The sequence below is a fragment of the Rhea pennata genome, chromosome Z (genome assembly GCF_028389875.1).
Source record: "Rhea pennata isolate bPtePen1 chromosome Z, bPtePen1.pri, whole genome shotgun sequence".
NCBI lineage: Eukaryota > Metazoa > Chordata > Aves > Rheiformes > Rheidae > Rhea > Rhea pennata.
The window spans coordinates 28875092-28891355 of NC_084702.1; the positions used below are offsets into that span (position 1 = coordinate 28875092).

Below are 16264 nucleotides of genomic sequence, written 5' to 3' on the forward strand. Positions count from 1 at the left end.
TAAAGTTAAAAAATGGTAGATAGCTTAATTAGTGTTTTACACACATAAATCTAGTACTGTACCGTACTGCAATAACACATTTTACCTCAGGTATTGTAAGCCCACTCCAAAAGCCCATCAAGATCAGTGGGTCCTTTCCACCGACTCCTCTCACCTTCGAAATGGGCCCTATGTTACTGTGGTGCTCTGACAGGGCATGGACTGGAAAACTTCCTGATACTCAGCATGGTCTACTGCCCCTTTGTATTGCTTTGCTTGTTGTATGTACGGCTATAGGTATCAGTTACGCAAACATGCTGTCATATATTTGCAGATAAACAGATGTAAGCTAAACAAGTATTTCTGATTCAAAGGAACTCTGAGACTAGGAAAACAGGAGGAGGGAGGAGGAAGAGGAGGAGGAAGAGGAGGAAGAGGAGGAAGTTCAGAGGTGAACTGAGGAAATATCAAAGCAAAGAGAAGGCTGGGGCTCTATAGTCCTTCTGAAGGCTAGTAGATGACCAGCATGACCAGCACTTGCTTAATTGTCCAAAAGTCAAGATTGTAAACTGAATTTATGAGACGGGATTAAACAAAACAGAATGCAGTGTAGCTGATGGGTTCAGAAACACGCTTTGAAAGCAAGGAAACACAGAAACGCTGGAAGCTGAGTCAGGAGGACATGAGTGGAGCAACAACAGCCTGAAACATGGCAGAGAAGCAGGGTGAGGAGGTAATTTGTAGGAGAAGAGGAAGTTTTAGACGGCGATGAGGGTTTTCAAAGTAGATGAATTTTGCATCATTTACAAAGTGTGAAAAGGACCAAGATGAGATCTAAATCAGCCTGGAGAAGACAGGGCTACAATGGTCTATGCATGCCTCCATGAAAGTCTAGACAAAAGTTGGAATGAATATTTAGTTATCACATTGAAGCTGAGGATTTTATAGTGATGTGTGTTTTTAACATTAGCTCACTTGGGATTCAAGAATGATCACGGCAGGAAATCTACTTGATGAAAAATGAGTGCACTTGATATTCTATCGTTTTCTCACAGACATTGTATCTGTCAATTCTCTGATGCCTGAAAGATCTGAGCTTGCAAAACTAACAGCAAAATACCAGGAAGTGCAAGGAGGGATGAATCCCATGAAGTAGCTGGCCTACAGATACAAACCAATCTCAAGCACTTCTAGGACATTTCTCATCACAGTGAACTCTGTGAAGAAATGTGGCAGAAAAAAAAAAAAAAGTTTTCCATAAAGCTGAAAAAGTTGACAGAAGAAAAATGAATTCTACTTCTGAAAAACATTCGCAGTAGGCAGTCTCTCTCAGTTTTTAGTGTAAAAATGATAGTTTTGAAACCAGACAGCTTTCAAGCCTGGGGAAAACACTGATGCCAGGCAACAAAACTAAATGTATCATTAGCTGCATATATGAGACATTCACAATGCATGATGGAGTGGTCAGATTTTTCATGACTGATGTAAACAATTACATGTTTTCTGGACACACATCTTGTGAAAAAATGTGCAAAAACTAGTTTTTAAAGACAGACTTTTATCCCATTTGCTTCTTAAAAAAACACAGATTTAAACAGACTTAATTATCAGTTATCAATAATTGTCCCAGAGAACTGTTGTATGTTAGACATATGACATATGTCTATTTCTTAACATCAGAAACCCCAAACAAAAAACTAGCAGAACTCAGAAATACGATATCAACTTCAGTCATTCTGGAAAAAACAAAGAACATTACTGTTTTAGAAAATAATAGTAGCACGGTAATTCAGGACACAGGTTTCAAATCTTTTAACTTCAGCTATCTTGTAGTTTAGCTCCATTTTCAAGGCTTTCTTGAATGTTCTCATCTTTTGCCTTTATGTCAGTGAGAAATGGCAGATACTTATGTGTACAGTCTGAGAATATAGTACCCAAAAATATTGTTCAGGATATGATAGTCCTCAATATTTGGCATGAAAGAATCAGACCAGAAGTAGAGAGTGGAAAAGAAGTTCAAAAAGCTCAAAAAGCCACAGGCTCAGAGAAACATCTGCCACAGGCTCAGATGATATTTAAGTATTAGAAGGTTTCCTTCAAGCCTAGAAATATGAGATACTTGCACACTCATACATAGAGTATTTCAGTACTCTTCAGGAGAGTACTGTGGCCCATATGTTTTCACAACATATGCATTGACATATGTCATATGTCGTCAATACCTTATGTGTTGTTGCATTGTCACAATAGAAACAGCGTGGGGGGGATTTTTAAGATACTTGTAATACATGATTAAGAACAACCTAAAAGCATACATTTGAGATCTTAGAAATTAGGATCTGAAATCTGGAGACTTCTTAGCCTTTTTTTATTTGTATCAGGTGTTTCTAGAGAATAATTCATAATAATTCTATAATATTTCTAAAACATATTAAAGCTCTACATTCCTTTCTGAAATCCTATGAGTTGATGATTTGTCCTTACCTAGACCTGAAGCCCTGCCTCTTCATTTGAAGGGTGAGTAACATTTTTCTGGAGCTCCTCCACTTCTAAGGGATGACAGGCAAAGGACAGTCAATGAACGTTTCAACCTAAGCACTTGGTCCTCCATTATTTGTGCCATTCATACTAAATTTTTGTGATTATTGTTTTTCCTGCCACGTTTTTGTGGAAGAGCTGGAATATTGTGATGCGTGGGTAAATTTAAGCAATTGCTAAGACATTTTTAAGCGGAAGGTAAGGATTGAGGCAGGTGCATTATTCAAAAAAAGACCTTAACTGACTGCAGAGGTCCCCATGGCTTACTTTGGAAAGTGCGTTCTGCAGAGCTCACTGTCATTGGTGCATACTTGATTTTGAAGGGACTCAACTCCCATTTCAGCATGCAAAAAGCACTGAATTCTCAAAAAGAAGCAGATTCTCAAAATATGCAGCTCTGGACTCTGTGGATTATTTGACTCTGTGCTGGGATGCAAACAGCTTGATTTTGAGCACAGAAAAGCTGTCCTGTATATGTTGCATACTTGAAAAGCTGTTGCAAAGACCCGCTCATCTGCTCTTTTCAGGGCAATATGGATGCTCACGGCTAGGTCACTTTTATCACAGATGCAACCAAAGGTGGGACAAAGACCAGCACTAGTCTCAAATTAATAAAAGCCCAGGTAGATGAGAGAAACTACTGAACTCTGTAGAAACAGATAGAAGAATGAAAACAAAGAGCGTCTGCAGATGTTGTTTTCATCCTTTAGATTCTCCAAGGTAGATTTTAACTACTTAGGGAAACACAATAACTGAAGTAGTGAAAATGAAAAACTGTAAACTTTATCCTTGCATAATCTTATAGTTTTTGTATGAGGAGAATGAGAAAAACAATAGAGATGATGATTACACTAACTAGAAGTCTCAGACTTGTTCCTGTAGCTCATTTTTTATTAAATAATCATCAAAGAAGATTGTTTTGTTTTTCTGATTAGACAGAAGGTTAGCATAAGGTGATAGCTCAGTAATATTTCCAGTAGAGTTGGTTATGCTGGTCATGATTCTTTTTAATAGAGAGTGCTTGCAATTTGTTTGTTTAGCTGTTTCCTTTCTCATCTCCAATCTGCTGGGCCATCCATAGCAATTTTATAGCCTGAACCTTTCCTGTAAACTGCACATTGACAGCTAACATGTGGACTTCAGACACTGTCATTACAGTGCACTGCTGTAGGACAGGACTTACTTTTTGTTTTTTAACAGAATGAGGAGCCATCCCCAAGTCATGTTCAAGGAAGTCTTTCATTTGCCAGAAAAGAATGGGAATTGCAAGTGACAAAACATTTCTGTGCAGAGGGGTATATATGTTTTCTGTTTTCCTTTGCAGCCTGTACTGCTCCTTTGATAGTCTGGAGACTACTTATATTAAAAAAAAAAAAAAAAAAAAAAAAAAAAAAAAAAAAAAAGGAGCAGTTGTTCCTTGTCTCCTCCCCTTACATATGTTTTCCTGAAAAAAATCTCATTTTTTTCCCTCCTTTTGGCTCTGCAGACACTCACAGCAGCAGCACCAGTCACATACAGTTTCAACCTCTAATCTTTCTAGACTTGCAGAAAAGACAGTGATGCTAACATCACTCAGAACAAAAACCTCCTTGCATACAATTTGTGCATTCGTACTAAAGCACTGGATGGGTCCCTTCAGAAAATGTGTGTACGAAGCTCTAACACAATCCTACCAAGAGGCAAAGTGCTGTCAAGGATGACAGTGGAGCCCCCAAGGCCAGCTTGTGCTATTGAATGTGAACTTTGGCTCTTACTGGTGCTTGGTGATGGAGCTGACAGACATGGACCTGGCCACATTGCATTAAACATAGGGCACAGCTCAAGTGAAAGGGTGAGAAAGTAAAAAGGTGAGATCATCTGATTCCAGTGCCTTATTTTATCAGCAGTTGAGGACTGCAGTGTGCAAATAGCATAAAGATGTAACATGTTTATCCTCTTGCTTAGGAAGAGAGACTATATTTGGATTGTGCTCTGTATTGTATTATTAATGGCTGTTTAATTTGTACAATTTTTAATTTATCCAAGATACCATTATGATAACTACTATTCTGTGCACCTATCTCTATTGTTACCTTGATCTCTGCACATGCTTTGTGTGTTTATTCTGTAAAAACTGGATCAAAAGCTCTCTGATGCTTGGTCTATTTGTCTGTACAATGCAGAGCAAAATGGAGATTAGTGCCTGTTCGTGGTCCCTGTGAAAGTAATACACTCAGATTTATACCTAGTATGACACGATTTGCTACAAACAGCACTGTTGAACCAGACAGGATCATCATCCACATAGCCTCATTTTGTCAGTTTCAGGAAAAAGGCATCTAGCAGCAATTTGGGATGGGGCATCTATGTATAAGAGGCTCTTCCAAGAATCTTAAATGAGATCATTTTTAGAGAGAAAGAGAGGAAAAAAAAAGGATAATAGTTCACAATATCACCAAAATAGCTCCTGGGTTATTTGTACCAAGTCCTCAGAACTCAGCTTGATTCAGCCTTTCTGAAATATCTATATTGATAAAGGTAATCTGCAAAGGGAAGATTTTTTGTCTTTGAAAAATGATGTCCTCAATGTCTCCTCTCAGAACAAACAAGCGAAGAGTTACCATTTTCCTCTGCTTGGCCAGCACTCTCAGGTCTGCTTAACTGGAACTTTCTTTGGTGACTCAAAGTTGTTATATAGTTAGAAATAGTATTTTCTTCCTTTTTTTGGGGGGGGGGCAGTTGCTAGTGCTACAAAGTCAAACAAGTCTTAAGAATCAACCTTTTTCTCTGTTAGACTGCTAGACAATAATTACCTGACTGAATTTGCACACAGATAACTAGAACAGCTACTTCTGACAATATGTAAGCAGGAAAGGAGTCCAGTTCATTCTCTATCACTGCCTCATATAGTTTTAATGGGAATCATATAGATAAATACTTTGCTACCTGACTAAGCACACGTAAGTGATCACGTATAACGAGAAGAAGCTGTTTTTGCCTAATATCTTTATTGCAGGATTGTTGTGATGTACAAGTATCGGAAATGTTTGCAGAGACCAGAGAGCTCATCTCAGAGAAGAAATCAGTCTAAACTCAGTTGAGAATACCTTCGTTTTGCTGTTTAGGGACTGCTTGAAGAGTAAGAAGGAGATGAAGATGCTTTCTAATACAGATACAAGTCTGGTACAACTTCAGCATCCTCCTGAATCCTCAAAGTGAATCTGCAAAGAAATGAATGTCTCCACTGATCAGAATAGCAATGATTATCTAAGCAATCATTTTTTTTCTAGTTATTGAGATAGACTCAAGCATGGAGGAGGAAGACCTTCCTGTTGGCACTAACTTAAAACTTTAGTTTTAAGTCTTGTATATCCCTTGAAAGAAAAGAAATCTAGGGAAAACACTACAGTGAGTTAGACCCAAAGCTCTCATCTTTTTATTTGAGTCTTCATTTGGCAGTTTCTTCACTGGAAACAGGCAAATCAAAGTCTGCAGGACAGAAATGTGCCTTTTGAAACTATCTAAAAGTACCTTTGGAGCATATGCTGCCCTTCGTGTCCAAATGAAAATGCTTTTTCTGAGCCATGCCCTGGAAAAGAGAGCCTTCCTGAAGATAGGCATCCCAAGCAAGAGACCTCCCACAGAGTAATAGAGAGACATTTTTCATCTGGGTTTTGAGAAGACTATTCCCATTCAGTCTTCTTTAAAGAGCCTTTTTAAATACCGTACGAGCTCTTGGAACTTAATGCAAGCAGGTTATTGTTTACCAAGTGGATTACTTTGCTACATTTAGCAGTAAGTATTTAAGCTCTTGAGCAGGAGTAGTCACATCTCTGGTAGGCAAGGAAGCCTATTTGTGCTGCGCTCATTCCTGTAAATAACAGTTTACCAGGTATTGCAACTAATGAGGCTCAAGAAACAAAACATTTGCCCAAGTTATATCTCACGATAATATCTTGTCATTTGTTTTCTCTACAATACATCATTTCCCTCTTCTTTTCAAGAACACGGTTTACTAGGACCACTACTCATGACTGATATCATCCTCAATATGTTTTTTCTTAATCTGCTTTCAAGCAGTGAGCTAACTGCTCCAGTTCTCCCTTAACATTATAGGGCAACCAAGGAAAACTAGCAGCATGTGAAAAGCCTTATGGTGAGGACTGTCCAGGAAGTCTCAACCCAAAGGACATGCCAAAAACTAGGCTGGTAGTGGAGGCTGTAATAAAAGGGACTTTGGTACTGCTGCTGGTGTTGTTATTCTGGGCCATGTACAAGCTCCGTAGACATCTCAGAAACCTTTATCTCTCATGTTATCTGCAGGGAAGTGGACTGGAGAGAGCATAGCAAGGCACACAACCATCTCCCCTCCTCTGACACCATCTGTTGCAAGCTTCTTCCCCCCCCCCCCCACCATGTCTTTATTGCAGAATGGTTTTCTTCATCATTCACTCTGCTGCTTTCACTAAGGTTACGTTAGATGAGCACTAACAACCTTCACCACACTCTACAAAGGTGTCTAGAGATTTAGGGCATCCTGGGCAACATTTTAGAAACAGAAGATTTTCAGAGATAGTGGCATAGCAAAGCATCTTGGTCAAAATATATATTTTTCTATTACCTGAAATTGGAGGGCAATTAATAAAAATATTTAAGCTCCCATTTTGAGCAACAAACAACAAATAAACAATATTTATTGAAGTAAAAAGCTAGATAGTTGTATCCCTACATGGTTTCTTGTGAAGAGTTTTCACCAATTGCATTGTGCCACCTAGTGATCTGAGGTAGTAAAAATCCAAGCACCCCTGTGGTGATGCTGGAAATCAAAACAAAGGTGATAAACACTTAAACAAGCGGATACATGAAATGAGATGAGAAATGCGCTACTGTAAAGCCATAAACAAGAAGAAAAATATAATGAGGCAGGGAAGCAAGAGGCTTGGAAATATAACAGTCGCGTGAACGTACAAAGTCTAACCTGAAATGTCCCTCCAGGCTCCACTGTGGTGCTATCGCAGCAGCAAAGAAGCGTAAGTGGGGAGCTGACAGAGCTGACTTTGTTCATGGGGATTTCTGTAAGTTTTCCTGGGTGATTTCAGGTTAAGGTTGATACTGCAGTCAGTTACACTGAGGCAAATGTGTAGCATGTGGAGCACCCTTGTTGACTTCAGCAGAGCTGTTCATGAGAAGAGTGCATAACCACAAGGACAAATTTGATTTTCAAAATGCCCAGGCATGATTATTCAAAAAACCAGATGGGCTGGATGTCATTTAGATAGTACTTGTGAACTGACAATAGATAGAGGCTTTTCTCATTGACTTCATGGGGAAGTACATAAAATGCAGAAATAATTTGAGATAAACAGAAGAGAGATTTTTAATTTCTTTTCATTCAGAACAACAAGCGTCATGTGGCAAAAGAGCAAGACTTAGAAGCAAATGAGAGTTTTGGAGAACAAATTAAGGTCAGCAATTAAGGATATTTGGAATATTTGGGACCATAGAGCAACAAAGCAGTCATGGAAGCCAGCTGGGGTTATGTGCTGGGAAGAGCAGTCATTAGGTACAGGCACCAACTCGTTTGTGTCCCAGCTGCTGTTTGCATTCAGACGCTACAGCAGCAGATTAGTATTTCTTTAGCTACAGAAAAAAACACTGGTGTGAATTTAGCTGCTGTCTTCCTCTTTTTCTGCAGGGTTGTGCAGTTCGGGAAAAGCATCAAGCTGAGGGAGCTATATCTAGTTCAATACCTGAGTTCCTGACAGAAACTAGGCATGTAAAGTACAGTTCCCCGTTACTGCTCCATACAAAACCAGGCTGGAGAAAGCTCCTGGGTGTATAATTCCACAGCTGTGATGATCATACCCTCCCATTGCTGCTATCTAACAATTATTGCTGTACTGCCACTGGAAACAACGCCTCTTGGCTACAACATCATTCTACAGATCGGGAGCAGAGATATCTCAGATGGAAAGCTTTCCCAGGTGCACATGGGGCCCGTTGCCAAGCTAGGAGCTTAGCACAAATCTCTAGGGCCATAATTTATTAACTGATAGACAGGTCTGTTCTCCCTAACATGGGGACTCACCATGTCAGAGAGCAATTGCTGCTGAGCAGGAATGCTTCCCTAGCCCCTGAAAAGCAAACAAACAACAGAAATATTTCTTAAATATATTGAACCCTAGCAACATGCAAGATTTTGCAGGCAAAACTGCAGGATTTTCTGTTTTTGCCTAGGCAAACCTGGTCCTGGACTCTGGCCTACACTTGCCACAAGGGAATGTGTACCACCAATGTGTCTTGTGCTTGCACCCCCCCCCCAACATTTTTTGCCACCTGGCACCAAAGACACCAATCAATACAACAACAAAAAAATTCTGTTTTTACTATGGCAATCCTTGCATGCTGATCAATGCCCTTGGAGTTAGTATGCTGACTGCTGTAGTGAGTCCCTTTGCTGCACGATGCCATAGCAACAAGAAAATATTGTGATTCCTCCCCCTCCCTTTTTTTTTTCTCTAAAATCATCATGAAGGAACAAAGTGGTTCTGAGCTAAAGACTACACTGATTTTCCCTAGTTGGTTTGTCTGAATATCGTTGGGTTTCAAATTCAGAGCCCCACTGGGCAAAACAAAAGCATGTCTACAGATGCACCGTTGACTCATTGTGGTGTTTGAAATACTTCCGTCGGCTCCTGTGAGATGATGCAACTTTAAAACCAGCTTGAAATCAGAATCGAAGCTAGGGAAACAAATTCTTTTCTCATTTACACTGGCATAACCGTATGGTAGCTCTAACTTCAGGGATGATACTCAAAGTTCAGATGATATAAATGAAAGAATTTGATTCAGCATCTCTGATAGGAAAGATTTATAACTCACCACTTGTTTTCATGTTTGATCTCAGCATAGGATACTAGTGGATCTATTTGTTCTGTGGGCTGACTTGTGGAGCAAGGACCATATCACCTGCATGAACTGATGGTAGCAAAAGCACCTTTCTATGTCCACAAACGCACAGTGTGTCTGGGACCCCTTATGGCATCCCCAGGCTTGTGTGCTGCTGGCTGCTGCATAGGGCTCTGCCCTCACTGGACATGTTTGGTGCTGTGGATGTCCAGCACCTTGGAGCAGCAGGGAGCACCTGCTGCCCTGCATGCCCTAATTACTGATCTGTGTGCAGATTGCAAATAAGGACTGAGGTTTGCAGCCACCTGAGGGGTATGTGTGACAGGGGAGACTTACGAAACACTGCGTCACATATATATGATTTTAAGGTTATCTCTACTTGTAGCTAGGAGCAATTTGGAGGTCTAATGGTTATCTGCAGACTGGCAAAATTTGGGAACTGTAAATCTCTGGTATCATACAGACTGAAGCAATCTAATGACTGCACAGCAAAAACACTTCCAATTCACAGACGGGAAATACTGTCCTTAACGCCCTGTCTCTTTAGCTAACTTGCCTCTCTCTCTGCTCAAGCCTCTTGTCAGAAAGAGGTAGTATTTGCACCAGACTTGTTTTGGAAAACACTTAAATGTCTTTATAACTTGCAGCACATGATTGTCTTTAACAGATTCAACCCATTGCATGTTTATGAGTGTGCATAGGTTACAAGTGCTGTTGTGGTCTGTTGGAATTGGAAAAAGTGCTTATTTCTACAAGTATGCCTGTTTTTTCCAACAGCTTCTCAGCTGGCTAAAATAAAAACTTCCTATTCCTTACAAGCCTTGCCTCATTTACTTATTTAAATGCTTTTTTAGACTGGGGCCACAGGTCTTACATTAGGGATAGCTCTCTCCGGTTGTATATGCTCTGATCATTAGAAAGGCTGTATAGACTTTCCCGGAATTATTGTACACTGAATTTGGTAATGCATTTCCAGAAATCATTGATAATGATTTTAGGTGACTAATTAGCTGAAAACAAAACAAAACCAAGCCAAAGAGGACCTCCGGCAGTGATGCTGTAGGAGCTGCACTTTCAAGCACTGACAGCCCAAGGCCAAAGTGGACGGGTTACTGCAGTATGGGTGAAAGGCAGTCAAGAAGCAGCAAGCTCAGTGCACAACTCCTAGGGAAAAAGAAAACACCTGAAAGCCTGGTGGCACCTCTTATATTAGCAGCCCCATCCTGCTCTCTTTTCTTCCTTCTCACTCCTTCATTCATGTATTTAGGGACAGAGGTCTTATGAGCAGGGCATTTTTCTGCTTGATGGTTAGAGTTGAAGGAGAATCACAGAATCACAGAACTAACATTTCTGATTCATTCCTCTTGAAAGAATACATGTCTGCATTGCAGAACAGCTAATGCCCCAAGCTGATTTTGGAGCTAAGCCCTGCTATAACTATGATGTTGGCTGGAAACTGTGGAACAAAACCTTCCAAATTTTTGGTTTCTTTAGGAAAGTTTTGCATTATATATTTGAGCTTATATACCCATAATAGTGAGATTCAGAAACATTCTTTAAAAGCAGTGAAAAATAAGGTTCTCATACAGTCTTCTAAACTGAGAAGGATGAGGCCAAAGAAGAATACCTAATATGAAACCTGTGATAAAAATCAAAAATGGTACCAATATTGGCATTTTTGGCAATTGGCAATTACTTTTTTTTTGAGGGTTAAGCTAATAAATTGATCTTTACAAGAAACTAGCATCTTTTACTATCAGCCTGAATCAATACTCCTTTAAAACAGTTGTGCTGGCAGCTGTCTAAATTTTTAGCCAAGATTTCCCATAACAGATTCCAGAATAGTTAAATGAAAGGATAAAAACTTAGTTACTGTTTTATCAGAATAGGTTGGTTCATTTCCCAGTCTGTGCATTTGGGAGGATATGTCAGGATTTTCTGTCATTTTTCACTTCAGTTTGTAGCCTTTTTTAAAAGCCTTTGGCACTGACAATGCCATAGGATAGGAATATATATCAAAATCTTTTGAAAAAAGCCACATACAAGCTTTTGCTTCTAGAGTTCATGAAAGGGCTAAAACCTAGAACATACTTCCCATTTTAATGGAAATTCTTAGCATGGAGTGATTAACCAGCATTTCATTCATCAGACAGGCCTCAAAAATACACATTAGGTTTATCATGAAAACTTGCAACATATTTGTTTTCCTCAGTCTACTTAGTCTTTTTTTATGATATATGCACACATGAACACAGCTAAGTGGCAAAAAATGAGGTCATGGCCCAAAGAGACATTTCGTTAATGTTGATAGCACATCCTTTTATTCCCAGTCTGACAGTAAAGACTGGCAAATGTTGCAGTCACAGGGAGAGGTGGGAGTCTGATCTGCTTTGACCAGAGCTCATGTACAGCACTCCGCTGGTGTTCCCAGTGGGAATACTCCAGTGAGGTCCCTGCCAACAGCCCCAGTGCCAGACGTCAGAGCTGGTAACGATGAAGAATGAGAAGAATTGATACAGGAGCCATTGCCTGGAGTTTCTTCCAGAATAGAAACAAAAATCAGGGCTGGGTATGTCCGGCCATACAAGATACCCCTAAAATGGGACCAACTCTTGAATCCGGCTGTGGCTCAGGTACCTCCCACCCTTTGGAGCCCGCACTGGCTGCCTGTGTGGACAGGGCGAGGATGAGGTGATAGCAGCTTGTTCCTGAGGCGAATGGCTTGATGACCAAGCTGTGGGGGACATGACACTGCCGCAGCTCAGCTCACATGTAGCCATAGATACCAGGACAACTTGCAGGTCTCTGAGAACAGTCATTTACCTTCATGCAGAAAAAACACTTCTTTGACATCAGAAAGAGCGGAAATACCAGTAGGAGTGGAGTGCAATTTTGAATATTATTTCTAGTCCACAGCTGTTCTAGCAGCCAAATCCGCTGCACCTGATCTTCTTGCCTGCAGTAGTTTTACACTATAAATACACTATATAGACTCAACTGTTTCAGTGTACAAATGAAATCAGGAAAATCAGGCTCAGAAACCCATCTAAAAATTTTCCTATTATTTTCTGAGCTGTAATGGGGGAGAAAATCTGTAGCAAGAGATCTCAGTTTTTATGCATTTATCCCAATTTAATTTAGTATTGACTCCACACAAGTCAGAGGAATTAGGCTTGTGTGAAAGGGGAAATAAAGGTAAAAATTTTCCACAGTTTTTGTGGAAAAAGACATTTCTCATTACCTTTCCACCAACAAAAGCAACTCCTTTGTTATAAACTATCCTGATCCCAAATTATGGCTTAATTCAATTGCAATGAGAAGCAGGTAGGTCTAGTATTTGACAACATCCTTTCCAGGAGCTCAGGCTGTAGTTTCCTCCAGGGAATACTGGTTTCGACTCATTTATACTGAGGAAAGAAGAAAAGAAAAAATCAGATTGACTTCTTTTCTCATAGAGGAATGTACATATATGCATACATACACATTTATTCCCATAAGACTTTAAACTAGACTATCCTAAACACTGGCTGTGTGCAGTGTCCAGATGGTCTGATTTTACTGAGTTTGTGCCTAGTTTTCCATATAAAGCCTTTGTGCATTGGATGTATCTTCATAGATAACTGAAATGATTGAGAGTTTCATTTCACTATTCAAGATACTTAAATCTTCAGTGCGTTTGCTCAGCATTGATTCTGGTGAAAACTAAGGATGTTCTAGTCTTTGTGGCAATGTGGTAGAGTTAAAATTATTGTGATGAGCCAAAGCTGGAAAGAAGAGAAAATTTAAATGAAGGAACATACTCAGTATCACAGATGATTTGTGCTCTGCTCAGAAGTTAGTGACACTGATAATAGAGTTATGATAAACTCATTCAGAACATCAACTCATAATAGTGGGACTTTCTCTGAAGTAATATGCATATGCTTGCGCATGTCCAGTTTCACGGCTGCTTTTTACACTGAGGCATGCAAGGAAGAGATGTATGTATGTATGTATGTTGTGAATTCTACTCTTCTGCGCAGATTCTATTTATGTTTTCACATGTAACAGAAAAATGTGATAGAAAAGACTTCAAATGGCACTCTAATATTCATTTCTTTAAAAAGAGCCAAATTTATGGGGAGCAGACACTTGGGAAAAAAGCTAAATTGGGGGGAAAAAAAAAAAGTAGGCTGTTGGAGAATATCTGAGCTCCTGAATTTACAGTGACAAAGGATAGAGAGATTCTTAGTACCTGGTGAAGACTTCCTGGCAACATTCAACTAGCACTGTGCTGTTGGCGGAGAAATTTGTTGAGTTGAAGGCATTGCCTAACAAAATGCGGCAGGGAACCTCCACAACAGGGACAGACAGCATTCCTGTGAAGTAAATACAGTTTTGTCGATCAGTAACGAAGAGGATGTAAGACTGAAGGATGTCAGTCACCGGGGCTGAGGGAAGCCTCCTGGCTGATCAGAATGAAGGTGCTGCCTGAGCACTCTCAGAGATGGTTCTATAAAATGACGCAAGATAGAAGCCCCCAAATCGCATTTTTGTTAACTTGAATCATTTTATAGAATTGGATTAAGGAGTGATCACATTTTTTTTTCTTTAGAAATTAAACTCTTGTTCCTGTTACACTTGGAACATTTTGTTTTTCTGCCCCTCTTAATGCTTCTAAAAAGGTATGCTAATGCATTTCTCACTGGCTGGGCATCTATCTGCCTTCATTAACTAAAATGAAGCTGTGTCACATTTATAGCAGTGCAAGTAAATGCAAGACCTGACGTTATTTCATTTCATTTTATTTTTCTAACAGGAACAGTGATGATTTATCTTATTTTGTTTTGCTAGGTGTTCTCCAAAATGTCCTGTAAATAGTAACATCAGCTTTCATTATAGGAATGGAGTCATGAAAACATGAAAATGATAGCTACTTATTGTGTTTAGTGTTGAGAGCTTGGCCACATATTTATTATGTTCTTAATGTAAAATGGAGTAGTAAAAATTACTTGGCTCTTATACCTTCTGCTAGGCATAAGGAAAGCATTTGCCATGGCAGAAGTGTGTGCAATATAATTTTGTTTCCACAGCAGATTTTATTGTTTTTGAAAGATTTGGCAATGGTTGTTCACAATTTAATTCTTAGGATAGGGGCTTTCAAGTGACACATTTTAGTAAGACTTCTTAATGCCTCAATTATACAGTATAGTATTTTGTATCAAAATCTTAGCGAGTGCTATAAGACTCATAAGAGGTGAAGTGTACCAGTTTTATAACTTTCAGAAAGCAGAGTAGGCCTGTCCTCTAGATGTATGAGATTTGGTTGAACACAAAAGGATAGAAAAGCTGGGGTTGATACAGATACACTACAGCTAAAAGAACCAGCAAGATGGAAAGAGTATCAGTGCTTTGAGTTTTGTTCTACCCATTCTGGATACCACATTTTGAAAAGAAAGCTGGGAAAGGGATCATTAGATACAGGGGTAACAAACAAATGCTGCTGAATCATACCTGGTCAATTAATTAGGCAGTTGAATGACGGATGCTATTTTTCATTTCCTCTCAAACATGGTTGTTTCATAGTGATTTGCTTACTCAGCTTTCAAGTGTGGCTTTGAAAATAAGGAGCCTCTGCTGTATCCCACCCTAGTGCTCTTCCACTAACTTAAATGCAGATTAGCCCTGCTGCAGGAAGGTTATCCGCCCAAAGCATCCATTTAACATTAACACAGAAAAGTGCTCAGCTTCCCTCACTCCTTTGCACTCCTTCTCTCTTGCATCCTCCTTTTGTCCCATTCCTCCCTTTCCGCTCTATAATTAGTTCTGTATTTTCATAGCCAGCGATGCGGAGGAGGGATTGTAACTCATCTAAAACTTGCAATTATCTCTTTGTTCCTGAGTCAGTGATTACACATGGGCTAACAGAATGCAGTGTCAATACGTAAGATAGGAAGAAGAAATAAGACAAATAATTTAATATTACAGTTTGCAGCAACTTTTCATTGAATGTTGGCATTTAAGTGACAGGAATTGGCCCGCGGCAGTTATGGTACCGATGCACTGCCACCCTGTGGTCACTCACTGCAAGATGTACCAAATTTATGCAGGCTACCTGCAATACAGGCGGTCATGAAACAGGCAACGGTCCCAGCAATCATTGCTCTGAAAGCACCACCGGCGATTTCATTTCTTTTGGATGGAGCCATACTTGCTAGGAAGAAAATTAAAGTGTGTGGAGAACATAAATACATACAGACATATAGAAAGTGAACCTGCTTACTCTCCCATGGTGCAAGGAAGTCCTAACCTGTGGTCCTAACTGGGCAAACCAAGGAAGGAAAATGTGACATTTTTCAGTGGGATGTTTAACTGCCTAATGCTGATGCTGGTTCTTTAAAATGGGTGTGAGTAGGCCCCAGGTGCAGCACTGGGGTCGGGCCTGGTGGCTCCACAGCTGGTCCTGTTCCTCTGCGCTGCCCTGCTGTGGGCTCCACTGGGAAGAGGGCCAGCAGCAGGTCCTCTGGTGGGGATCCCTGGAGACTTTTTCATGGCTTCATTTTCCCGGAGACCTGAGAAATCCATTTTTAAATTTTCGTATGTGAGACATTCTTGGAGAAGACGGCCAGTTTTCTCCCTCAGACTAGCAGGTAGTTGAGACATTTGGCTTATCCTGAAAACCGAGGGGGCTGTCGCTTGGTTGGCTAGTTGGCCTGGCTCTCCCATACTGTCCACTCAGCCTCTCTTGTCCTGCAGGAGCCCTCCCGCGTGGCAAGTCCTGGTCCTCAGAGGAGCAGCCCCTCACCCCCAGTGATGCTAAGCTTCACCTACAGCATGTCCTTTTGGGTCTTTGCTTTGCTTTTGCTTGCCAAATAAATTG

General features: G+C 40.1%; 1 protein-coding gene across 1 annotated transcript in view; it reads right to left on the reverse strand.

Moving 5' to 3' along the window:
• Nucleotides 1-12709: 12709 nt before the first annotated feature.
• The window catches only part of SLC28A3 (solute carrier family 28 member 3), a 38035-nt gene continuing 34480 nt past the window's right edge, over nt 12710-16264 (reverse strand). Inside the window, exons 16-18 of the mRNA XM_062600483.1 lie at nt 15500-15598; nt 13640-13763; nt 12710-12812 (exon numbers count right to left, since the gene is read on the reverse strand). Of these exons, the coding sequence (XP_062456467.1) occupies nt 12710-12812; nt 13640-13763; nt 15500-15598 (326 nt within the window). The remainder of the gene's footprint in view (nt 12813-13639; nt 13764-15499; nt 15599-16264) is intronic.